Source organism: Rhinolophus sinicus, linkage group LG06, assembly GCF_036562045.2.
Source record: "Rhinolophus sinicus isolate RSC01 linkage group LG06, ASM3656204v1, whole genome shotgun sequence".
Taxonomy (NCBI): Eukaryota; Metazoa; Chordata; class Mammalia; order Chiroptera; family Rhinolophidae; genus Rhinolophus; species Rhinolophus sinicus.
This window is the reverse complement of record NC_133756.1, coordinates 10,002,977-10,029,796: the sequence shown is the minus strand read 5'-3', so window position 1 is coordinate 10,029,796 and position 26,820 is coordinate 10,002,977. Positions and strand designations below refer to the sequence as shown.

At 44.6% G+C, this 26,820-nt stretch overlaps 1 protein-coding gene across 2 annotated transcripts; it reads left to right on the top strand.

The window, feature by feature from the left end:
- Positions 1-557: 557 nt before the first annotated feature.
- On the top strand, positions 558-25,843 carry OSCP1 (organic solute carrier partner 1). 2 transcript variants are annotated; one of them, XM_019726541.2, is made up of 11 exons: positions 558-784; positions 5,723-5,752; positions 10,059-10,213; positions 13,526-13,693; positions 14,202-14,282; positions 21,315-21,418; positions 21,893-22,021; positions 22,506-22,575; positions 24,138-24,280; positions 25,229-25,292; positions 25,494-25,843. In XM_019726541.2, the coding sequence occupies exons 1-11, from the start codon at positions 673-675 to the stop codon at positions 25,608-25,610; spliced, it is 1,173 nt and encodes a 390-aa protein (XP_019582100.2). In that variant the 5' UTR covers positions 558-672; the 3' UTR covers positions 25,611-25,843. The 2 variants fall into 2 exon arrangements, with proteins under 2 accessions (XP_019582100.2, XP_019582101.2); XM_019726542.2 differs by lacking the exon at positions 5,723-5,752 and having other exon boundaries at positions 559-784.
- Positions 25,844-26,820: the final 977 nt, after the last annotated feature.

Sequence of the window (26,820 nt, the reverse complement as noted above, 5' to 3'; positions counted from 1 at the left end):
CCCAGCACGATTCTCCAGGAAGGGGACAGACATAAATGCGCCTGGCTTGCTTCAGGGATTTTGAAACCACGTGGGGCTTCACTCCGAATACCTTTTAGGTAGGAAATGCAAATAATTCAAAGATTTATGGTCCTCCCCCATCTAAAAAAAACGTCAGTTACCATTTTATTAGTGCTTTCGTGGCACTTTGCATATTCTCATTAATTCCTCTGCAACCCTGTGAAGTGAGTGTCCCCTTCAGTTAATGTACGAGGAAACCCAGACTCAAACCACCTGCCCAAAGTCAGACAGGAAATAGAGCGGTGACAAACCTAGGTCCACCTGCTCGGAGACAGCTCTAAAGTTTGGCTTGGGTTTTTCTCGTTCTCGGGCACCTGCGCACGCGACCGCACGGGGTGAGGGTGGTCGCGCGCGGGGCCGGCCGCTGCCTCGCCAGCCCTAGCCATTACCGAGAACTTCAGAAAGTCAAAATGCACCCCGTAGGTCTCAGGCACTCAGCCCAATAAGCGTCCGCCTCTGGGCGCCTCCCAACAAACGGCCTGCTGATTGGCTTCTTGTGCAGGCCGCTGCGTTGCCCTAGCAACCAGACGAAGAGGACGCAGTGGTTGGGCCTCTAGGCCTCTGGCTACTCAACCTTAGGGCTCTTCGCTCGCTCTGCTCGCTTCCGGCACCATGTCGGTGCGGACGCTACCGCTGCTCTTCTTGAACTTGGGCGGGGAGATGCTTTACATCCTGGACCAGCGGCTGCGGGCCCAGAACATCCCGGGAGACAAGGCCCGCAGAGGTGAGAGGCGCCCAGCGCGCACAGCCAGCCCTACGCCCCGCAGTCCGGCCCCCTAACAGGGCACCACAGCCAGTGCCACATCCCGCAGCCCGGCCCCCTCACCGGGCACCACAGCCAGCTTCATGCCCCGCAGCCCGGCCCCCTCACGCCGCCTAAGCTCCCACAACCAGGCCCCATTACAGACTGACCAACACCCCTGCACCCTACACTCTTACAGCCAGGGACCTTTCTCACAACGCCGGAGCCCCATCCAGTCAGAGCACCTCAGGAGTCAAATTGCCCAAAAGATCTTTTCACAGCAGAGGGATTTAATACCCCCACTGAATATTGTTAGGATACCCTCATTCCCCCACCCCAATTTCCTCATCCCCTCAAATTGGAGAGGTGATTTCCTAATCTCTCTTGACATACAATCCCTCCCAAATGTAGGAGTCGCAGCTGCCCACCACCCGGAGACATTTCCTTTGCTAGCCTCTTCCCCCCAGAACAGGCTCTGATCGCCATTCCTCTGCGTAGCATTATCCTTCATAACCTGGAAGCCAGTCTTGCTCATTTCCAAAGCTATTTCTAGAAAGGTGGGGTCCTGAAATAGCAGATAAATAGTAAAACATAAGAAAGTTATCATTCTTTCCCTTCTCAATTGTTGGAAGAGAATGCAATTTTGGAAATAATTATATGAGAGTTTCTAAAATGCAAAATCTGTCTCCCATATACACATCTAATCCCCAGAGAAATGACCACCCAGAACTCTGCCACCCTTTTTCTCACCCTCTTTTCTTCCCCTCTCAACCAACAACTGCTTTCACCAAGTTTCCTGGGATTAAATATGAAGGAAATATTATATTTCACTGTAGAGGAGGGAAAGTTAACTGACATGGGCACTGATTAAAACATTGATTCTCTCCAGCAGTCTCTATGCTCAATTGATGTTAAGCATACATATTCAGATAGTCACCATCATGCCTGTGAGATAGTCAAGTCCAAGCATAAAGAGATGAAAGGAACTCCCTATAGCATACCCCCTCCATTCATTCTATAAACTGCTGCCAGAAAGCTTTCTAAAATGCAAATCTGTCCATACTCCCCACTACTTAAAACCCTGTGTCAGCTCCCCACTGCTGTCTGCATGGAGGCCAAGTCCTTGGCAGGACATTTCAGGGCTCTTCCTGATCTGATCTCTGGCCACCTCTGCAGTCACACCTTCCACTGCCTGCCTCCTACTTTGTATCTTAATACCTAACTGCTGTAGGTCTCCATTTAAAGTATATTCTTGCCTGTTTCCGTGCTAGCAATCCTCATCCTACCCCAAACCTCCCATTTCCATGCTAGTAATTCCCCTTTCATCCTGCATTATTCAGCCTGAGATTCATTTCCTTTGGGATGCCCCCTCACATGGGGAAAGGGCCTGGCACGTAGTCCCATAGCAGTCCATGCGTGCCTCTCTACCTTATCACTGACCATTATTATCCTGAAATGGTCCGTATGTGTTTCCCCCATGTGATTGCCTTACTCATCTTTGTACTCCTGCACCTGGCATCATGTCTAGACCAGAATAAATCAGTGCTCAGTAAATGTCTGTTGAACTGATTATCTAAATTAGCTGTTTTATATGATGTTGCCATTTCTTCCTCAACGGAGTTCTGTTTTCCTTGGCGCCTGTGTTGCGTGATTTCATTTGGGCTAATGGCACTGTGACCTGACTGGTAGTTCTTGGAGTGGTAGGTAGTCCGCTTCGTGGAAGGCAGTGTAAGTTGGCAATTAAGAGTGTGTTCTCTGAAGTCATACAGATACGGATCCCAATTCTAGCGTTGCCATTTAACTAGTTATGTGACCTGGGAGTATAACCTCTATAAGTCTGTTTCTTTTTCCATAAAATAGGAGTAATAATACATACCTTACAGAAAAGTTGTAAGCATTGAATGAGATAATGTATGCATTTGACATGCTTAGCACAATAAGTAGTGAGTGTTGTCTTTGAAGAGATCTGGGCAAGACCCTGTGAATACTAGTGGACTGGCTTCCTTTGTCTTCAGGAGCCATCTTTGGTAATTCACATTCACACACTCATTCCCTCCACAGTCTCCTGATCCAGCCCTTCTGCGCATCCCCTGGAGGTAGGGCTTTTTTTTGATCAGTCTGGTCCAGTAACTGATTCTAAAACTGGGAGATGTGTCTTCCTAATGACAACAACAACAAACATTTATTAAGCACTTACCATGTAACAAGGACTTCCGTGAATACCTTAATCCCCACAACTATACTATCACACAGGTAATACTACTATCCCCATTTTACAGATGGGAAAACTAAGGCTAATTTGCCCAGGGTTGCATCACTGGTAAGAGGAAGAGTAAAGAATCTGAACCCAGGTCACGGGGCTCCAGACTTCATACTCTTAAGCAACATGTCCTTAGCTGCTGCACTATACTTCCATACCTGGGGGAACTGTATCATAATCTTTGGAGGAAGGGAGTCGGAGGGTCAGGAGGAGAGGGAGAGGTTTGAAAAAAATATCCAATATACTCACTGGTTTTAAAAATAAGTAACTGAAAATATACCCACTGATTTTAAAAAGAAATAACAGAAAGTGCCATAGTTGGCTGATGGGGACTTGTAGAAGACAGAGTAGAGAGTGTAGGATTCAAACTTGAGAAACACTCATCCATGCCACCATTTGGAGTTGGTGTTGCTACAGGAACAGGGGCCACTGTGAGATATGACCGTGCCCAGAGGCCTATAAAACACCAGACACGGTAAACTAGGCTTCACTGAAGCTTTGAATGGAAACCATATTTCTTCTAGATGTTTTCATTGTCTTACACAACTGATTGGTCTCCTGGAGGCCGTCCTGCTCTCACAAGGCCAGTGCAGGTAGTGTAGTTTTTCCCCACAGTGCAGCCTGTAGTTCAGCACTCAACAGAAAGGAAGTACTGTCTATGGTGCAACTTTTGAGTGTTGCATATTGAATGTCCCACATTTTAAGCAATTGCAAGCATAATAAAAGCTGCCTTTGCCTCACTCCCGCCCTTTTAAAAATACTCACAAATAAGACACTACATTTTGTTTGCAGTCCTCATTTTGCAGAAGGGGGAAACTGAGGCATAGAGCCATGGAGTGATTTTTATTTTCCCAAGACTTGCAGATCGCAGTGTAGTACCGAGCAACTAAATGGCGGTGAAGTTCTGTTCCTATTTTTCTAGTTCCAATTTAACAGGCAGCTCTGGGCGGCCTTTCGCATGCCTCCCGCTCAAAATATAACTGAAGTGGAATTGTCAGAAACAAGTCATCTGGAGAAATAATAGAAAAACGACATCGTTTATCTTCCCCTGGATCAAGTGTGAAGGGGCCACGCGCGCACAGCATTGCAGAGACCTCTGCTGGAGCTCCGCGTCATTGCCTGCAGGAGGGCCTCGTACCCCTCCCTGGGCATGCGTTTGCCAGCTCCATTTTGTCAGCAGCCGGTAGTCGCTGTCCCTTCGAGTAGGTGAGCCCCTTGCAGCACCACGATTCCCAAACACACCTTCGCAAGGGTGGCAACTCCACCTTTCTGAATTCCCACAAGCCTGTCAGGCAAGACTGCCTATAAAATAAATGCTACAAGATAGAAGATGTGGACATTATGCTAAAGAAGCCAGTGTCAGCTTTAAGAAGGTCTGACTCTTCGTGCTGCTTCCCCAGTGTTTTCTCTCCAAACGCCTGTGACTTGTGGGAGAAAGATGGTAAATTTTCCCAGAGGAGTCTGACCTTGCAATGGGAACCCTTTGCAGCCAGTTAGGGCACAGCTCTGGCTGTCCTTCCAAACTGGTCTCTTAGGGGCTTTTGGCATTGTGTATTGAAGACACGAATATGTTTTGATTATAACTGCAGAAATCACCTTTCAAACAATCTAGTGGCAAATGTTTCCAAGGGAGACCATTAGTTACAAAATGTATTTTAAATGTGAAGGTGTGTAGAACTCTGTTTATCTGAGAGTGGTTTTTCTAGATTGAAATTGCCCCCCCAAAATAAGGAAAGACAAAAAAGTCCTTTCATCCTTTATGGGTGGTGTCCAGTGTCCTTCAGTAGAGAAAGGGGGACTAGAAGAGAAGCCAGCTAAGTGCTTGGTGTGTTATCTTTTTCATCCCCACAGCAACCCTATGAGGTAGGTACGATTATGATCCCCATTTTACAGATGAAGAAACTGAGGTTAAACAAGTTGCTTGAAGTTATCTAGTTAGTAAATGGTAGAGCCAGGTCTCAACTCATAAAGGGTCTTAATTCTTACAGATTTCTCCAGCCAAGTACCTTTTTTTTCCTTATCTGGTCTCCTCTTGGCATCTTTCTGCCTTTGTCCTCAGGAACTTTCTTTACAGTGGCCCTACCATTACTCCCCTCTTTTTACCTGGCAGTCACACATCTCTATAGAAAAAGTATATCAGAAACACAGACATGTATTCCTTTTAATTCAAGTTTTCTAATTCAAACAGTTCCACCAGTACTCTAGAAAGGGAAATCTTACATTAATAAAAAACAAAAAAAAATCAGGTTATACAAAAAGAAGTTCCCTTCTCTCTCTATTCTTGGAATTATTCTTCCTCGCAGAAGTTAGTGTTTTTTAAAAACCTTATTTTTAATCATGTATATCCTCATAGCATTACAGAGGATGACTTCTTGAGCCTTTCAAGACAAACCCCCAGGTAGCTAGTCCTTCTGAGTTTCCTCTCCTCTTAGGCCTCTCTGTATAAGACAGAGCCTCGCTAGGGCTTTTGTGGAACTTTTTTATCCATCATCCTTTTAAAAGTCTCGGTGGAAGGCCGAGTATTCATACTAGACATTGGTGCAACATGAAGAATAAAAGTTCCATAGACCAGATAATTGAAATTGGTATTTTTAAAGCCTCCTTGAAAATGATGTTCTCGCTTCATGAACTGGTGTTTTCTTTTTATATGCTTCATGTAGATGAATGGACAGAGGTGGACAGAAAACGAGGTATGCTATCTCTGGGCTGCATGTATTCAGTCTGCATCCATAGGTGCACTCAGTCCTTTATCAGTGGGGCTTAAAGTGGGGCCACTCTAAATATTTCAAAATGAAAAAATAGGCATGAGTTTCTCTTTAGCTGAAACATTGGTTATATATTTGAATCTTTTCCTTAAATAAATACAGCATGTAAGGTGAAAACCAAGCAAATTTGGCATAAGGACCATATTGCACCTGAGGTACTTTTCTCTCTTCATCAATTCCAAGCTTTTTGGGGACTACTGGGGCAATAGCTATACTTCTGGATAGGTTGTCCTATTTGGTAGTCCTTAAAGCAATTCTGTGATAGTATCGTAAAACAAAAGAATTGTGCTTCAACATGAGCGACCTTCCTTGAACCATTCTCTTTAGCACACAGAAATATCTGTTGAGCAACCAGAAAAATGGAAGCATGTGACTGCATGACTGTCAGGATTGTGGGCAGAAGGCATGATATCATGCATGCAGTGTGGCCCTATCATACCGAATCTTCAATTTCCTCTTCGCCTACAACTACCGTGTTTCCCCAAAAATAAGACCTAGCCGGACAATCAGCTCTAATGCGTCTTTTGGAGCAAAAATTAATATAAGACCCGGTCTTATTTTACTATAATATAATATAATGTAATGTAGTGTAATATAATATAATACCGGGTCTTATATTAATTTTTGCTCCAACAGATGCATTAGAGCTAATTGTCCAGCTAGGTCTTATTTTTGGGGAAACACGGTAGCAGCAAACCTGAAAAAGTTGCCAATTCCTCAGAATAAGACATTAGCCATTCTCACCTTTAAGTGTCACGAGTACCTCCTATCATTTGGCATTTGGGTGCGGTTTATGCATGTCATCAGTCACTGTCCTCAATATTTTAAATGTTCTCACTACACCAAGTATGCTGAGGAGATAACATATATAATATTTAAGAGCACAGGCATTAGAATCAAACAACCTCATTCCAATTTCAACACTAGCTGTGTGACCTTGGACTTGAACCTAAGACTTAGTTTTCCTCCTTGATAGAATAAGGATAATAATTCCAAGTTGTCTTGGGATTTAAATGAGATAATGCATGGAAAGTTCTAAGCCCAGCACCTGGAACATACAATGATAGCCATCCAGAAGTAATAACTTCTCTCTTTTACCCTTGGTTTCAAATTGCATGTTCCCATAAACAATTAAATTTACAACAGAGGTTTGATAAAAACTCAATTGCCTTCGTCTAGAGAATTATTTCATTAGGCCAGGCGCAAAGAAAAGCCCAACCGAAGTGCTTTATACTCTTTTATTTCACAATCATCTTTTTGCCATTTCTCTTGAGCAATTTTTGGCCCACCTCTTGACGTGTGGCAGAATTTCAGGTGAGAAGTGTGGATTTTTGTAGGCTTTTTTGTGTACGTCGTTGAATCACTGGAATATATTTTAACTTAAGCATTCACAAATAATGAGCAGAAACTAACTTCATAATATGAACCCAGGACTAGAAGCCTCATATGTTAAAGCTCAGTTAACTAACCCTTCTGATGCCCCTGTGAAAAACCACTTTGCTCCTGGCCCTAGTTTCTTCCTGATGAAATCTGGCTTCTAGTACATTCCTGCCTCATGAAAATTATGCAAAGCTCATGTGAGTGCCAAAACCTAACACCAAGACAGACTAAGGTATGGTTAAAACTATTTCTCTCTATAGTAATTAACTTAAATATGACCTGGGCTACTTCTTCAGGGCAAGAACAACATTTCCTTCCTCTTTGTGTTTATCTCAGTGTCTGGTACACAGTAGGCCCACTTCAACCAAGTGCCAGGCGAAGCATGTTGTGAGATGTGGGCATGTTAGCTTGTGACCCCATATTCTTTCCGAAGAATTAAATGAGAGGCACGATCCTAGGTCCTGGGGCCCAACCATAGAACTGCCATTTCCTCCCTAGGGGCATTTGTGGTCCAACGGGTGAACTTAAGGCGCGTTCTTGTGCAAAGAGCCTTGGTGGTATATAGCTAATTTACTTCCCAGAGGGAAAGGCTTCGTTTTGCTTCTTACATACTTTGCCAGAGCAGCTAACAATCTCCTTGCGATTTTCTTTCTTTTAGAACTGATTTATTTGGGTCTAAGCTATTTTCCTAGATCCTGATAAGAGCTGAAAGACTCAAGATTAACATAATCAGAGCTGATGTGATTCATTAACTTGTACTCCTCCTCTGTGGCACTTCTCCCTGTCCTACATAAAGCTGTGGGAAATTCAGATTCTCTCTTTGGAGGCCTTACATGTGACTTTTCGCTTGTAACTATCTCCTTGCAAATTCTGCATTTTTATATAGGCTACAGTAAGAAAAACATTAGAAAACCTAGTTTATTGCAGGTCCTTGCTTATTTAGGTTTTAGGCAAAAGGCCATGCGTGAGGCAAACCTGGAAGAGTTATGTCTCCAAGTGGACCACATTGGGGACATGTTTTGTATATTAAGGGCAAGCTGCAATGGGTTGAAATTGTCACATGTGAGGGATACCCTGTGTTAGTGATGGATTTTGTTATTCCTCACTAATAGGATGGAGTCTAGAATAACATCCAAAGGTCAAGTGTGAGTTCAACACTTCTGTAAGGAGTCACAGTTCTTTTGTGTCAAGTTGGGGGGGGACCCTCCTCCCATGTCTCTCTGTAGCCCTTCCATTTAAGATTTAAATACAACCAGCCCTCAGATCCCCCTGCCCCCCAAAAATGCTCTTTGAGCTCCTTTAAAAGGCTGACTTGGGCCTGCCCAGTGGCTCAGGTGGTTGGAGCGCCATGCTCCTAACGCCGAGGCCGCTGGTTCTATTCCCACATGGGCCAGTGAGCTGCGCCCTCTACAGCTAAGATTGTGAACAATGGCTCTCCCTAGAGCTGGGCTGCTGTGGGCTACTGTGAGCTGCTGTGAGCAGCCGACCAACGACCCATCAACCAACTGCCTCACCGTGGGGGTGGGAGAGAGCACAAGGCTCCTAATACCAGCATGGGCCAGGGAGTTGTGTCCTACACATCTAGACTGAGAAACAACCGCTTGAACTGGAAGCGGGGTTGGGGGGTGGGCGGCGGAAGAAGGGTGGGGGGAAAGTTGACCTGAGCCTTCAGGGTATTGCTATCAATTACTTAAGGTAGAGAGACTGCCTGAAATCATGAAATCAATGCTCTACCTTCCCTTCACTCTAAGAGATATGGCCTCAATGCTCTACCTTCCCTTCACTCTAAGAGATATGGCCTCAGCCAATCACCTGGCATATCCTTTGTGTGGCAAAAGAAAGGCGTTTGTATCTTTCAGTAATAATCACTTGTGTTTTATAATTGATTTTGTATAATTATTTTAAGTAACCAATTTTCTTCCTAATTTTAATTACTACGAATGTATACTCTTGGCATCTATGTACTCTCATCTATAGGCCAGAATATACCTGGTTTAATTAAGAGTTATCTGTGTTCGACCATACTTGTTCCTATTTCTTGTACCAGAGGGTTTTCCTAGCCCTCAACTAATAGTATTTGAGTTGCAAAAAATATCTAAATGAATGAGTGAATCAAGAACTAGAATTTTAGACACTTTGGTTTGCACACACATTGGGACCTTTTTTTCTCACCAGATGGAAATTTTCCATTTGAACAATAGCATGTGATATAGCACTACAGTGTAATATCAATATTATAGATCAAATGTAGAAATTAAGGCATTCTGAAATGGTCCTAATCTGAAATATACGTCTTATAGAAACATTAGAAATATTTTTATCTCTAACCAGTTTGTAGACTTGTCTATTGTCATAAAATGTTTTGCCAAGAAAAAGTCAATTACCATTACTGGTCCAATTTTTATAAAATTTAATTTTAAGTAAACATGTTATAAATTTGCCAAGCAAACAAACAAACAAACAAAAAAGAGTGATGCTATTTCTCATTTTAAGGAAGAGATCTAATTGAAAATGCTTATAGGAATGTTTTTTAAAGAAAGAAGAAGCATTTCCCCTACCACCACATGAGGTAATGTATGTAAATTGGTTTGTAACCGCTGAAGCACACCACGTTTGTAAGTTGTCATACACGTACGTTGTTTGCTCCGAGATGGTCTCATGAGGCACTCTGGACCCTGCTTGCTATTGGCACATCTGTGTGGTTTCTCCCCAGGGAGCGGATCTCACCAAGCGCTCAGCATCCCCACTGGGCATGGGCCCAGCTCCTCCCTCCCATTTGTACACAGAGGTCATTTCCTGAATAAAGCTTGCTCCAGTACCTTGCTCAGCTGTATCTCTCCTGTCTCTACAGTTCTGAATGACATCATCTCAACCATGTTCAATCGGAAATTTATGGAGGAATTGTTCAAACCCCAAGAGCTCTACTCCAAGAAGGCCCTGAGGACTGTCTATGACCGCCTGGCTCATGCCTCCATCATGAGACTGAACCAGGCCAGCATGGATAAGGTGAGCAGACAGTTGCCTCCATCCCCCCTGGGTTGCATTTCTTGTATCTTTTGTGGATTATCGTAGACTGGAATCACATATAATGTATGCAAAGGTGCCTTGCAAAAGCAAAAGGCACTTGTAAATATTGCTACTGAGTTCCAGAGTTGGGAAGGAGCTCAGAAGTCATCTGCACCAGCCCTTGTATTGTTTATATCATTCCACCTGCCGAACGAGAGTACTGGTCTGCACGCCCATATTTATGAACACCTTAGCTCAACCCTAAAAACGTGAATTCTGCTTCATTCTTAACAAATCTCAGCTCTGAAAACCAGGCTTTTTTTTTTGTTAAAGCAAATTCAAAACTGCTCAGTCTTTACTTCTAACATGAACATGTCTCTCTCTTTGGGAAACAAATTCCAAATAAATAAATGGCAGGAAATAGACAAATCTCCTACTCAGAAGAATTCCAAATAATTGCTATAGCTACTCTGCCCTCACGGAAGGAGAGCATAACTCCCCCCTCCTGAGGTGTGGGCTACACTTAATAACTACCCTCCAAGAGGACAGTATGGGAAGGGGGGGGGGGACAGGTAACGTTACTGTAGAGAAACTGACAAACACTGCCTCACCCAGGTGATCAAGGTCAACATCAGCGGTGACAGTCATGTTGGTAGTATGTACCGTGACATGGTATGATGAGGATAGCACTTAACCTCCATGATCTTTCTCCCAAAAAACCCACAGCCCAAGTCTAATCATGAAAAAACACCTAATAACATTCGGAGGTAATGTTATAAAATATCTGACCAGTACTCAAAACTGTCAAAGTCACCAAAAACAAGGAAAGTCAAAGAAACCGTCACAGCCAACAGGAGCCTGAGGAGACATGACAACAAAATGTAACGTGGGAGCCTGGAACAGAAATAGGGCATTACGGGGAAACTAGTGAAATCTGAATAAAATATGGACTTCAGTTCATTTTTATAAATTATAATAATTCCTTTTCAAATTCCTCCATTATATGAATTTTTTAAAATCATGAGGACTGACAGTGGTGGGTGCTAGGTATGCAAAATCAGTGCTCACTTATCGCTGCTACCTGGAAACCTCAGAGAGACAGACTGCCGTTAACTGTGCCCTCTGACCTCCTGCCACTTACCTTTGGAAAGTTACTTTCTCTCCCTGAGCCTCCCTTTTCTCATCTTTAAAATGGGGATAACAAGAGCTACTTTATCTGTTCTGGGAGGATGAAGTGAGAAACATACATGGTGACACCCCCTAGGCCTGGCACATAGTAGATCTACTGTTCAATAAAATGTTAATTATCTTTTCTGTTCTGCTTGCTCTGCTCCCTCTACCTTTAAGGACGGTTAAGTTTCCACAGAGAAAGGACATGGAATCTGGAATCAACAAACTTGGATTCAAGTCTTAGCTCTAGCAGTCACTATCCACTTACTGAAGAACTCTTGAACTTTCGTTTCTTCATCTTATGAGTATATCTGTTTTTATCCTTTATTCCTAGCATGGTGTCCCATATACAACAGGTGCTCAGCGTTTGATAATGATGGCAGAGGCTCACATCTGTATCTTTAGGATTACACACACACACACACACACACACACACACTCACACACACTCACACTCACACACGCACACACACACTCACACTCGCACACCAGCCTGCTCCTTATTGTCTGCCACTTTCTAAGTGAAATGTTTAGCTGCGTGTTGGAGAAATGAAATCATATAGAAAGTTCTAGCAAATGCTAATTTAGGATCTGACCATCCTGAGTTCAAATGTCACCCTGCCACTTACTACCAGCTCTGTGAAATTAGGCAAATTTTCTTGTTTTTAAACTCGGGATAACATCAACCTCTTAGAGTTCTTGTGCAGATTAAATGTGATCAGTGAGGTAACGTATATAAATGTGCCTGGCACAACACTCAGATGGTAGCAGTTTATATTTTTTCATTCCTGCCTCAGGCGAGTCCAAGCCTTCTCTCCCAAATTGGCTCCTTCTGTCTCCCATCCCCCAGACTTCCCTGCCTATGTCAGTAGCGTCGTCCTTCTCCCAGGCACTAAGTTGAAAATGCTGTAGTCATTTTGGACAGCCCTCATCCTCATCCCCCAAATCTAGTCAGGTAGTCACCGTATAACTCATAGCTTTTCTTTCTAAGTATCATATGTTCTTTTCCCCCTGCCTTTTCCATTTCTGCCATCTTTATTCCAGGCTTTAAGTCTGGATTACTCCAACAAAATTTCTTTCATTCATACAGTCAATAGATATTATTGCAAACCTATCAGGCGCCACGTACAAGCTAATCCAACTAACTCTAGTCTCTCCCTTCTCTCATCTCATCATTGCCAGACTGACCAATCTTGCTTAATCACCACTTTTATCATGTCAGCTCAGAAAACTTCAGTAGCCCCCTAATTCCACCTACCTCAAGTCTAAATTATTTTGCCTGTCTTTCTAAAACCTTTACTATTCTAATCTTGTCGTACTTATCCAACTTTATTTCCCACCAGCCTCAACATGAACTGTCCTCTCTAGTCGGCTTTTCTCATTCTCCCAGGAAAATAGCATACTCATGGCTGCCTCCAGGCCCTCACATATGCTGTTCCCCTCAACGAGAATGCCTTTCCTCTTCCTCAGCCAGTTTGAAACCTGTGACTGCCTTCTTCCATAAAGCCTATCTTGACCACTTTGGTCCTCATCAATTTCTCGCATCTGCTCATTCATGGATGGTCATACCATACAGAGGAGCTTGTTGCTATTAAGTAGTTTCATCCTTTAAAATTGTTCTTCTACAATTGTAGAACTTTATACTTGCCACTTTCATATGTATCTTCTCATTTACTCCTCTCAGCAGCTCTGCCACAATAGGAAATTAGGGAATCTGTGTTTTACAGATGAGAAAACTCAGGCTCAGAGAGGTGAGGAGACTTGGCCAGGGCCGTTCAACTTGTCAGCAGCAATGGAGGGCTTGAATTTGGGTTTTCGCTCTGAGTCCAGCACCCAGTACAGGACCCCACAGCTGTCGATATTGTTTAAAACATGTTTCATCAGCATTGCACATAAGCTGACCACAAATCCTGGTTTGCCCAGCAATGTCCTGGTCTACCCCTATTGTCCTGGCGTAATTATTAATATCACCTCCCTTTTACTCTCAAAAGCATCTTGGTTTGAGGGATAACTGATCTGGTTGCCTGAGCTATATGACATTCCCAGAACTGTTTTCACTAAATGCTTGGCTGCTTCACTGTTTGGAGGTTCTGACGCCTGCTTTTATGATCCCGTTTATTTTGTTCATGTGTGGGTTGGCAGCTCTATGACCTGATGACTATGGCTTTGAAATATCAAGTATTGCTGTGTCCCCGTCCCAAGGATGTGTTGCTGGTCACTTTCAATCATTTAGATGCCATCAAGGGATTCATCCAAGACTCCCCAGCCCTCCTGCATCTAGTGGATGAGACTTTCCGGCAGCTGCTTGAAGTAAGATACCCTCAGTTTATCACGTCTCCGCCCCAATGCTTGCTCTCATTCCTCTGTTAATGACAGGCAGATTCTGTGACAGAGAGAACAGGATGAGGAATGGCAAAGCCTGCCACTCTCCCAGAAAATTCTAAAAATCTCCCAGTATCATCTTATGCCCTCTTACTATTGCCTTCAAAATTGGGAAAGCAATGATACAGAGCCTAGTCATTTTCTCCTAACTTTTCGGAAAGGGGGTTGGTGGTGAATGTTCTGCTAAATCTTGGGGAACAGCCTCCTCAGGTCTGTGGGGGACAGAAGAGGTGAAGTGCCTGGGGTGGCACAATGGGGTTTGTCCCTCTGGCGAGAGAGCGGTGCTGGCTCTCCTGCTGCCCCTCTTACCCCAGCAGCTGAGTCCTCTCCTTGCTTTTCTGGCTCCCATCCCTGAGCGCCCACCTACCCCTACCTCTCTGCACGTCTTATCTCACTTCTGAAAGTGAATTGCTTCTTTCTGCTTTGCCTCTGGCAGATATATGGGGGTCTCCCTGCAGGGGAGTTCCATCTGATCCGGCAGACGCTCCTCACCTTCTTCCAGGACCTGCACATCCGGGTGAGTGAATGAGAAGCCCACGAGCACCCTGCCAGGGCTGTCCTAGGGAAAGAGGGTGCCAAGTAGTCTGGCAGACAGGGCTGAGATTGCCCAGGTAGTGATGTCCTCAGTATTCGGCTTCGTGATGAGAAACTTTCTAATAACAAATCTCAGCAGTTTTTCAGTGGACCGAGGATAGATAATACTGCCATTGCTTCCCGGTTACCTTATATGTTTCTTTCTTTCTTTTTTTTTTTTAATTTATTGGGGTGACAATTGTTAGTAAAATTACATAGATTTCAGGTGTACAATTCTGTATTACATCATCTATAAATCCCGTTGTGTGTTCACCACCCAGAGTCAGTTCTCCTTCCATCACCATATATTTGGTCCCCTTTACCCTCATCTCCCACCACCCCACTCCCCTTACCCTCTGGTAACCACTAAACTATTGTCTGTGCCTATGAGTTTTTCTTATTTGTTTGTCTTGTTCTTTGTTGTTTTTGGTTTATATACCACATATCAGTGAAATCATATGGTTACCTTATATGTTTCTTTAAAACATGGTTTCTTCCCTTCTTCAGAGGAAATGTGCTCTCAAGGCCACCAGCCTGATCTCAAACTGCAAAGCCTTTTCTCAAACCTTTAGTATCATTGACCTCTCCAGTATCTGATGCTGCTAGGAGGCTGCCCTCCTTCTCCATGAAACTCTTGCCTTTCCGGAATTTTCATGGCACCATACCATCCTGGCCCTCCCTTACCTCTTCCATCTCCATGCCTCTCATTCCTTCCTCTCTGTCTTCCTGTCTCCGAACTTCCTCCTTCTGCCTCCACCCACCCCCTGCTCTTTAGGAATCTCTTTCCTCCCCACTGTCTAGCTCCTTCACCTAGGACTCCTGAATCTAACCTCTACCCTACCCTTGCCTCAGCCCTGCCAGCCAGACCACATGTCCACCTGCTTGCTCAAACTCTCCACGAGGATGCCCGCCAGTGCCTATAATTTTAATTTCTGTAGCTAAACTAATCTCCAAAAGTCAAATCCTGCCATAACTTCCTGATTTCTTTTGAGGGCACCATCATTCCTCCGCTCACTTGGCCCAGAACCAGAGTGTCACCCATGATTCCCCTTCTCTGGTCTCCATCTAATTGCTTCTAAGGCCCCCAGAGTCTGCCTTTTCCTTGTCCGCACCCTCCTTTCCATTCCTGTTGCCACCAGCCTAGCTCAGGCCCTCACACTTGTTGTTGGCTGTTGCCTCCCATTGCACCCTGCCTCCTCCTGTCACGCCTGCTCCAGACAATTCTACACCATCACTTTTACAAACATATTTCTGAGCTTTCGAATTTGGGGCACTGTCTCTCTTGGACAGGACTTGGTTCCTTCCCCTAATTTAACACACTGATACGGGAAAGATGGATGAAAGTGAGCTCAGGCTCTGAAGTCAAACACTCTTGTGTTTGAGTCCCACTCCAGCACAGCTCTGTGACCTTGGGCAAATTACTTCTTTGAGCCTTAGTTTCAACCCATTTAGAGTCTGTTGGGAGGATGAACTGACGTAGCATATGATATATATTTGCCAATGTATACATATATAGTATAGAGGGCTTCTGGAAGGATAGGCAAGGACTTGGTCACAGTGGTTGTCCCCCGGGAGTAGTAAACTGCAGGGAAGACGGGTACAAGAGAGACAGGGTCCCTTGTATACCCTTTGGGCCTTTGAATTTTGTACATATGCACGTGTAACATATTCACAAAATAAAAATTAAAAAAAAAAAAAAGAAGAAGACTTAGAACATGTTTAGTGCCTGGTTGTTATTTCCCTTCCATGGACCAGGGAAGACAAACAGATTTCAACTCTGAGGCCATTTTTATTTCTAACCCTCATGAATAATTTCATTTGCTATGGATGGAACAATAATCACATCGATATAAATTAAGGTCCCTACTAGTCATCAATTAAAATTAAAAATATGAAAGTACCACTAAGATTAAGTTTCACCTTGCTTTAAAATACTGAAGACTCTGCATCATGTTATCAAGACTGGGCACATTTGCACATTATTTTATGGGCTGTAGTAATATAAGCAGCCATATTGATTTCTCAAGTCTGACAAGATAAAATTCAATATAATGAAAAGGCACTTCTAATAATAAGTCTATAACAAAATCATTAAAGTATATTAAACCACAAAATATATTAAGCTTTAATTGCTAAATGGGCAAGCAGTGAAGTACCAGAATGCTCACCAAGAGGAATAGGGTTCCCACATCCTGGCAGTATTTAGCCACTGGTCTGTAGTATTTGTCTGGTTTTCCAAGTCTGGTCTTTAATGGTATTTCTGCTCGGCTACAATTTGTGATTGCCTATACAGATTTTTCTCTGTCTCCAAAGCAGTCTTGATAGTTTTTGGATTTTTTTTTTTTAAGCAAAACAAACTAACTAAATCAAGAAAACACGGCTCTGATCTAATACGTCCTTGCTCATTGTTTAACCAAAACTCCTCATCTGATATCCAAAACTTTCTGCGATAATTGCGAAACACCGGAAGCGCTCTAATGCAATGAAGGCGCTGACCTGCTCTTGGGGCCTGGCCAGAGACTGCCCGGAGACGAGTTCCATTTGGAATCCTGAGCTGTCGTTTGCAACCATCTCCATTCCCAACCCTTTTCAGCCCTCCAGAACACCTCCAGAGTTGCCTGGGTCACCCACCCTCTCCCGTACTCTCATTCCCAGTCATGCATCCTTCCAGCATGCACTTTCCTCACATTCTTTCCATTGTTTCAGTTCTTAGAAAACATCACTCCATCTTCGCCTCTTCATAGAATGTTCCTTAATACCTCCACTCCATTATCCACTCCACTTGGAAATATTTCATCCCTGGAAAACTAGTCAGTCTAACCAATATTTGTTGAGTGCCTATTCTATGCCAGGCACTGTATTCAGTGTTTGAGATATATACGTGAACAGAAAAGAGACCCTGCCTTGAGGAGGTTCTCCGCTAGCAGCAAGAAACAGGGAGGACAAGTAAGTTATGTTCTGGTTCTGATAACACTTAAGAAGATGGCAACCTAAGGTAGAGTTATAGAGGGCACCTGGGATGAGATTTGCATCAGGCCAGCACTGTCCAATGGAACTTTCTGTCGTTCTGTATCTGTGCTATCCACTGTGGTGGCCACTAGCCACATGTGGCTATTGAGCACTTGAAATATGGCTAGTGTTACTGAGAAACTCAATGTTGTATTAAATTTAAGTAGCCACCCTTGACTAGCAACTACTATACTGGACAGCACATCCTTAGATGGTAGAGTTAAGGACAGCCTTTCTGAGGATAGATAGTTTCGTTAAGAATGTAACTAACAGAGATCTCAGGGAACAGCATCTAAACTGAAGTGACAGCAAGTTCAAAGGCCCTTAGATGGGAAGAAGCGCAATGTGTTCCTTGGAAAGGGCGAAAGCCAGTGTGAGTGAAGCAGGTCTAGGCAGGAGTGACACTCAGAGTTTACAAGCTGTGCAGCATGGGCACTGACGAATCAGAACAGATACTGGTTTTAAATAAACTGGTACCTACCAGTTGACTTAACTTTAGACCCTTGTAAGGAATTTTATTCTAAGAGTACAGAAGAGATTTGAAGCATCTTAAGGTAAGTGGTAACATGATCTAATTTGTGTTGTGGAAGATAAACTATATGGGGTCAGGGTAGAGGTAGGACAGCAGCTGGGAAACCATTGTGGAAATTAGGTACAAAATGAAAGTGCTTAAATGCTACCAGTGGAGATACGATTGGTAAGACTTAACTAAGAGATCAGATTTGCAGAATGGGGGAAAGAAGAATGAAGAACAACTATGAAATTTTTGGCCTGAGCAACTGATGCCATTTACTGAGAGGGGGAAGCCCTGAAGGGAAGTATATTTGGGTAGAAAAATTAATTAATTCTATTTGTTTGATTTGCCTATTAGACATCCAAATAGCAAGGTCAAATAGCAGTTGAATATGCAAATCTAGAGCTCAGGGGAAAGGTCCAGAGTGGAGACGTAAATGTGGGCATCATCAGCATATAGCACAGAGATGGTATTTGAAGACTTCTGGCCACTTGGTGGAGGCTGGTCATTCACCCTCACCCGCAGGCAGGATGTGAGAAGCCGGGTCAGCGTTCTGCCTGCTTCCCCGTCACTTTCAGATCATTATTCTCCTGCCCTCACAAATTTAGCCTTCTTCCTGTAAGGCAGACCAGCCACCAAACGTTGTCCAAAGCCCTGTACTCACCACTCTGCTGAAAATCACAGCCAAGTCACTCACCCATATTCACTGAGCATTTAAATCCCTGACTCACTCTACCCCCAGCCACCAGAGTCCTGTCATCCTCCTGGGGAGCGTGAAGGCTCATGGAGATGTCTCACCCAGCACTCCAGCCCCATAGCTCAGTGACCTTCCTTTCCTCTTTCTGTAAGAAACAGGGTTCCTGGCCTCATTAGAGAGGGGAAAATATACTAAGTGCCTTACAGATGTTTGGTTCTAAAACAGAAGAGTGTAAAGGAGAGGATGCAAAGGAGGGGGTGGTCCGTTTTCCTAAGAGAATCAGGAAAGTCGTCATAGAGGATCTGATATCTTTTAAAAGAAATAGGTTTTTACCAGGCCCATGGGAAAACAGAAGGGGTTCAGATGGACACCCTAGGCAGAAGACACCATCTCAGTAAAGGTTTGAGCCATATAACCGCCCGGCGTATTTGGCGGTGTGGGGTGGTGGAAGGCTGCAAGCGGCTGAGTATGGCTAGAACGTAGGGTTCAAGGAGGAGCATGGCTGCAGAGAAGAACAAGGGCCAACTGGACATTATCTGGCAGGCAAAGTAGGAGAGGGACATGGTCAGATAGGAGTTTACAAGAGTCTCTTCAGCAGCAGAGTAGAGGATGGATCCAAAACAGATGAGAGGGGAGGCAGGGAGACCAGTTAGGAGGTCCCCACAGTGGCCGGGCAAGAGATGACGATGGTCTACACTAGGGAGCAGGGTAGAGAGGAGGGGCCAGATACTGGGAGTGACCACTGGGCTGGCAGGGCTTGGTGACTGAATAGACATGGGAAGGTGGTAGGCAGGGGAACTCAGCGTGCTCACTTGGTGACCTGGTGACGTTGTCCACTGAGGTTGGGAACACCAGAGAAGGGTCAGGTTTGAAAAAATAAATGATGAGCCTATTCTAAGCAGGGTGAATTTGAGGTGTATCCCATGGAACCTATAGGTGGACACGTCTAATAGGCAATGGGATTGATGGCTCAGGTGCCCAGGGTAAAATGCTAAGTGGGAGCTTGAGATCTGGGAGCCGTCCGCACAAGTGAACACTGGTATATGGGAGTAGATGGTGGGGTGGGTGGGTGGGGGGAGGGGAGTGAAAAGAAAAGAACATGAGAGAGTCACACCTATAGGTGAGGGCCAGCAGAGGGGCTGGGCAAGCAGACAGACCCAACAGTCTACGGTATCTAGCCAAGGGCAGATTCTCGGGTCAAACACAGACACACACTTGCCTTAAGTTTGTACATTTCACATCTACTGTGACATAGTTGACCTATTAGAATTAGGCTAATGGAGCATCTGGAGCGTGTGTGTGTGTGTGTGTGTGTTTAACCCCCCTCATTTCTCTGTCCAAATTTTCTTTCTCCATGCCTGTATTCACATCCCTTGATCACAGACTCTCAAAGTTAAAAATTCCTTAACGGTCATCCAGCCAAACTCTCTAACTAAACCAGTTTACACATTTCCGCCTAAAGCATGCTTTGTGCCTGCCCATCTCTGCTTCTGAAGTGTCTTCACACCTTCCTCCTCCAGGTCTAGCTCCAAACCCACAGTCACTCCTCCATGCCTGGAGCCGTTCTCCTCAGTGGGCTACAACGCATATACTAGTCCACATAGCCTGCTTTATAGTGTCATTTTTCCCGTTTTATGTTTGTGTCCAACTAGACTGTAATACTAATAATAATAGCACCTACTATGTGTCAGGTTCTTAAGTACATAAATACTTTTTGTTTACTACCTGATTTAATTGTCACATGAAGCCATTGAATAGGTACTGTTATTACCCCCAGTTTACCAAAGAGAAAAATGATGCACAGAAAGGTTGTATAACTTACCAAAAGCTACAGCCGAGGAGTGGCCCAGCCAAGATGTACGCTACACAGTCAGTCTACCATCAGCCTGCCCAATAGACAGCTTATAAATCCTTACTAATTTGCATTTTCAGTGCCTAGCACACAACAGATGCTTATTCTTGATGATGTTACAAATATAATTTTGTAGAATTTCAGAGTTTGAAGGGACTTCCCAGTTTGTCATTGGACAGGTGAGGAAGCTAAGATCCAACAGAACTGATTAACTGCTCCAATCTTTATGGGATTTAATCTGACCAAGAGCTCAATACAGAGTACGCAAACCCAGGAGTAGAAATAAGCGTATATGGTGTTTTCAGTCACATGAAAGACCGTCCAGCTCTCGTGCCAGCTGGATTCACCTGCTCCAGCCCCAGTCAGCGCACGGCTAAGAGTTCGGGCTCCAGAGTCAGAAACATAGTGGTTAGTTTGAATCCGCAGCTCTGCCCCTTATGAGCTGGCTGGCCTTGAGGAGAGGTGTCTTAATCTCTGAGCTGCCGATTCCTCGTCTGTACAGTGGAGACAGTGAGGTCCTTGTAGCTCATTCTCACAGCTGTATGGAAAGTTAGCAGGGAACTGAGGAACGGGTGTGGAATTTGGAGTCACCTTGGTTTTGAAGCCGGGTCCTGTCTCCCATTGTTCTCTTTGGGCAAGTCACCTCACTCTGTGAACCTCAGCTTTCTCGTCTTTAAAACGGGGGTGATACAACTCACCTGGAAGATTTGCTATGAGGCTCAAAACAAGTCTGTTTGTAAAAACACTACAACTCTGCAGGTGTTAGCTACGAGGAGTTTTGATCTTATTGTTACAGACTCACTAGGTAACATTCCTAACCCATTACACACTTTCCATCCTCACAATGCTTATGTCTATGAAAATATATCAAGAAAAATGACAATAAATGTATTTTTTTCCCCAGGTGTCCATCTTTCTAAAGGACAGAGTTCAGAATTCTAACGGTCGCTTTGTGTTGCCAGTGTCCGGGCCTGTTCCCTGGGGAATTGAAGTCCCGGGACTCATCAGGTGAATTCTCAACAATAATTGTCAGGCCAGTGTTTGGGGTGCCGGGAAACCAACATGTGGGCCACCACATAGATTGCAGGGCACTGGGCCCCTCTCTTTCTTCAGTAAAGCACAGCAATGAGGAGGTCAGGTTCTAACCTCAGCTCTGCCATGTAGCAGATCCTTGACGGCAAGTCACCTAGTTCTCCAGGATTCATTTCCCTGATGGTTACTGCGAGGACGAATAAGATAATGTAATAATACTCAAAAGTGCTCACACAGCACCCAGCACATGACATGGACTCAATAAATATTACTTGTATTACTTGTATTATAATGATTATTGTTGTTGTATCATTATTATTACCACAACCAGTATGTTTATCTTGAAGGAATGCATAAATTCCTCTTTGTCCCATAGTACAAAGAATAAAGATGCCTCCATGACTACCGGAGCCTGGAGAACATTCCATCATGTCATAATTTGTATTGTAGAATGTTCAACACCAAAGGTGAAGAAGTGAAGAGGGTCGAATTCCAGCACAGCGGAAATTACGTCGCAGCAACAAAAGAAGGTTCTTTTGAATTGTATGGAGACCGAGTCCTGAAACTGGGAACTAATATGTAAGCAAACTCTCCTTCCCGGAATGAATTCAAGTTGAAGGGAAGTCACTTCACTTAAGAAGTCGGCTTGTGACTTCTGCTGTGAAAAATCCCTGCTGACAAGTGGAGTGATTGCCCCTTAGATACAATGCATGCAGAGCTCTCCCATATTTAAAGGGCACCTAAGATTTCCAAACATAAGACAACTCAACATGTTTAAAAGAAATGATGTTAAGTGGCCATGGAGATCCAGAAAGGCTTGCTCACATTTTTCCAGCATTCCATGTAACTTGGCAAGCAGAGGCATTTCCACACAGCTTCCCAGGGATTTTTCCCTGGGAGGAAGTGAAATTTGAGGGTTGACACTCAGTTGTATTCTGTAATCCCAGCACCTTTCTGGATGCTTTTAAATGTCTCAAAATAAAAGCTGTGAGCTGTTTACAGGTTGGAAGGAAGTCGGTGTAAAGGGCTGGACAGTGTTGTCATGGTATTCTGTTGACACCAGGTACAGTGTGAACAGGCCTGTGGAAACCCATATGTCTGGACCATCAAACAACTTAGCTTCACAGACGCAGGTGAGCTTCTGCCTCCCTTCTTCTGAGCTTAACTCTAGATACAAACATATGGCTGGGGAGAAGGGTGGGAACTCTAGATTTGAAAGCTAGCCAATGTTTCTCTCATTGTTTGCAATCTTCTCGATTCAGGCTTACAAGTACACAGGTTTTTAATTGTAGTTTCTCATGGAGACTTCCAGTGATCTGACTAATTAGGTAATTTTAGGCTTGGCTCAATCACCATAATTAAGTGGGAACCACACACCAGGACATGTGAAATTAGCATCGTACCAGTGCCATTAGGTCCATGGTTGCTAAGCTCAGCACCTGTGCGTATTCTGATCATGAAAACATCCCTTTTCAATGCTTCCCTATATAATGATGTGGTAGCTAAGTTCAAAATGGGGTTTTAGGGTCTCTGAATTCCACCTTTACCAATTTTCACTGAGCTAGCTACCAGCTAGCTATGGGACAAATGATGGAATATTCAGTTATTCAGCAAATGCTTGTCGAACTACTTCTATAGGCTGGGTACCTAGGGACACAAAGCTGGCCTGGACCTGGTCCCGTCCTGAAGGGATCTGTGGTACTCTGGGGAAGACAGCAGTAGAAACAAGTAACTATAGCACATGGAAGAAGAGCCCCCTGGGTATTCTGAACAAAGCGCTGTGCCAGAGCACGTGTGCTGTGCAGTGGGGTGGAGACGGGCCGGGATCAGGAAGGCTTTTCAGAGGGGGTGATATTCAAGTGGAGTTCCAGAGTGGGTAAGATACTAAACAGCTGAGATGAAGAAATGGGCGTGCAGACCAAGGTGACAGTTTGAACAAAGGTTCCGAAGGGCGGGAGAGCATAGTGTTTGGGGGAAACAGGGCTAGATCATGGCCTAATTGAGGCAGGCGGCCAGCGATTCGACTGTACAGGGACACAGGGGCCTGATTAGGTAGGGGCTTAAACAACTCGGACTTCGTCCTTTAGGCAGGAGGCGCAGAGGTTTGTTTCAAGCATGGGAGAAGTGGGATGAGAACTCTACTTTAGGTGATTCTGGCCGCAGAGTGATGGGAGAGGCAGAGCAGGGGAAGGCTGGGTTAGAGGGAGCCGAGGGAAGAAGGGGAGAAGGTTGACGTGGACAGGACTGAGAGGGAATGGACTCAGGGATGTGTTCACGACGGTCACCACCTGAGGGCAGTGTGGTAGCTCCTATAGAGTGAGTGTCCTTGGACCTGGAGCCTTGGCTAAGGCTGCTTGTGAATGCTGAGAATGCTGAGGGAACTGGACTGACCCAAGAGGAAGCAGTGTTGTTCTCCTTCAAGGAGGAAGGTAGTTTGAGGGTAACCGAGTCCCTGGGGCCTTGCACTCATCTTGAAAGTGTGAAAATCTCTGGTTTGCTGTCTTGCTAGAGTCCCTCTGCTTCTAACGCAGATGGTTTCTCTTTTGGTCAAGCCTGTTTTCTATGTTTTATTTGGTCCCAGTACTTCCCAGAAATAATGTAGAGTTATTTTATAATACCACCCTGGGTCTCTGGGTCTCAGCAGGAAATAGGATCACTTTCACTGTGGCTAAAAATCATGCAATTGTTTCTGCAGCAAAGCGTTGCTCCTCCAAACCCTCTTGCTAAAGAAGAGCTGAATTTCTTGGCCAGGCTGATGGGAGGAATGGAGATTAAGAAACCCGGGGGCCCTGAGCCAGGATTCCAGTTGAATCTCTTTACCACCGATGAAGAGGAGGAGTATGTTTTAAAACTATTTCTTTAAAGACATATATAAAAATCCTATGTGTGATAAACCAAAAAAAGGGGCCATTGTAAACCAGTGACACTTATAAATACAGCTGTAAAGATCACAAATGACATGTCAGCAAATTCAATAACCTAGTTAAAGAAGAATCCACCAGTATTAAATAGCCTGAACCTTCTGAATTCATTCAAAAAATAGAGATAGTTCTAATGTTTTACTTAGCATGGCACAGGTGAACAAGAAGTATTGGAAATCATGGTCACCATATTAAGAAAAGTCTGTTAAGAAACCAAAGGAAGGTAGAGATGTCTTTAGGATTAGACGGCCTAACACCAGTCGCGGTAGTCATTCACCGAGATTTATGCAGTGCTTTACAGTTTATAGAGCACTTCTGCATTCATTCTCTCATGATCATCCTCACAAACAAATATTTGGGGTGGGCATTGCCATCTATTTTCCTATCCATTGAACTAGCTTCTTTTGTGCACTTCTGTGTGTGAGGTACTATGGTAAGTGCTGGGGACACAAAGATGGAGTGTAGAACCTAGAGCCTGTCCTCAGGAGCTCCCCACATAGTAGGAAACTGAACATGTACATAAGTTATTTCAGCGTCACACTCATCAATGCGCTAATGGAAGACACAGTGATGACTTTGTACCAGCAGACCCAAGGAGTTGGCATCTGAGCTGGATCTTGGAGTTTGCCAAGCAGAGGAAGGGAAAGCATTCTTGGCAGAGTTTAGTATGTGCAAAGGCACAGAGATGTCATAGGACTTGACTTTCTGGAGTGTAGGGTACCTTGGTTGGCAATGTGGTAGAAAGTTGAAGGGAAATGACAGAAGATGAGGCAGAAAAAAAATAGGTTGCCAAATTATCAAGGGCCAGTTTGCCACACTGGAGAGAACCCTAACCTTTGACCCACTTCTCTACCTTCTTATGCAGACAAGCAGCGCTGAGCAGGCCAGAAGAGTTATCCTATGAAGTTGTCAACATACAAGCTACTCAGGTGTGTGCAAAGGATTCCACAAGTCAGATCTTACTCCCCTCTTCATCTTGTAATAACCTTGAACTTCAGGGGCCCTCCCTTCTTCTCTCTAATCAGCATGTAACTATAGTTCCTATCCTGAAAAACAGGTGAGGAACTGAAATGCATCACAGTGGTGGGCTGAGAATTGAATACCAACTGCACCTCTCATTTCTCCAACAGGACCAGCAAAGGAACAAAGAGCTGGCTCGGATCATGGGGGAGTTTGAGATCACAGACCAGCCAAGGTGGAGCACCAGCAAGGGCGATGATTTGCTGGCCATGATGGATGAGTTATAGCTGTGTTGACCAGGCATACCCCTCCTGCCACAGGAGAGGCTGCCTAATAAGGACCCTGGGGGATCCCCAGGGAGCGAAAGGATGCTGCTGGTTTTCTACTGAGTAGAGCCGTTACCTCTTGTTCCTGTTTATGTTGGAATGAACTGTGCAAGTCTCTCTCAGGGAGCACACTCTCTGGAAGGCACACACATACACATTTTTTCAGCAAAATATATTCTGGCTTTTAAATTCGACCTTTCCCATTTTCCTTCTGGTTTTATGACAACCATGCAAAGCATCCTGGGCCATAGGTTCAAGCTCCAGAGTCAGTAAGGGGGCAGCTGTCTCCCACTGCTGATTCCATTGACAGCTTTCCTGTGGGGACCTGCAGCTCACAGATGCCTGCACAGCAGCACAAAACTTCAGAGCCCTCCGGGGTGTATTCTGCCTTGTAAGTTTGAAATAAGTGGAAAAGGTAGTTGCCTCAAACAGTTGGGGCCCAGTTTAGACAGTCCTCCTGTCCCTGGCACACTGGGAACTAGAACCTCAGAGGCAGAGGGAGCAAGGCTGTGCCCGAAACTCTCAGCTGGGTCCCACACAGAGCACGTGGGATCTAGAGTTCTCTGCACATCCCTCCACCCATATGTGGTGTGGGCTTATCCCATATGGAGATGTGTACCAAGGAAGCAGTTTGCTTTCCAGCATGATATGTGCTCCTCACCCCCCGAGTTTTCCTCTGCCACTCAGCGTTCTTGCTTTCTAAAGACACCCAGCATGACGTGCCAGGACATTTGTCTCCTCTGCTTCACCATCAGGGGCCAAGCAGAGCATCAGGTTGGGTGCATGGGAGGCACACGTGGTGTGCCATTTTCCCTTCTATGTACCAGATGAGCGACTTCCCTGGGCGCAGTGCCAAGTCTAACTGGGATCCATGTAAAATATCTCAGACCAGGGCTGCCCTAATTGTTTCAGGAAGGCGCGTCAGCCTGGGACTGAGTAACTGGAGGGCTTGGGGGGGGCCAAACAACATCCAGAGGTCATGGTCCATTCAGCCCTATGGAAGAAATATCCAGAATGGCAGAGGGTAGGAGAGAAACTGAGCTCAGCTGGTCATTGCCTGAGATCAGACCAACCGCAGGGACCACTTGGGGCTCTCACACCCTAGCCAGGGTGGAGGCAAACACAGTTCTGGAATATGGTCCTTTCACTTGCCGAGGCATAGGGTTTGGTT

Excerpts from the sequence above, each read along its gene's own strand:
- OSCP1 (XM_019726541.2), top strand. The coding sequence starts at position 673 with ATGTCGGTGCGGACGCTACCGCTGCTCTTCTTGAACTTGGGCGGGGAG. Across the intron at positions 21,419-21,892 it reads GAAGTCCCGGGACTCATCAG|AATGTTCAACACCAAAGGTG; the intron begins GTGAATTCTCAA and ends TTTGTATTGTAG. Across the intron at positions 25,293-25,493 it reads TCAACATACAAGCTACTCAG|GACCAGCAAAGGAACAAAGA; the intron begins GTGTGTGCAAAG and ends TTTCTCCAACAG.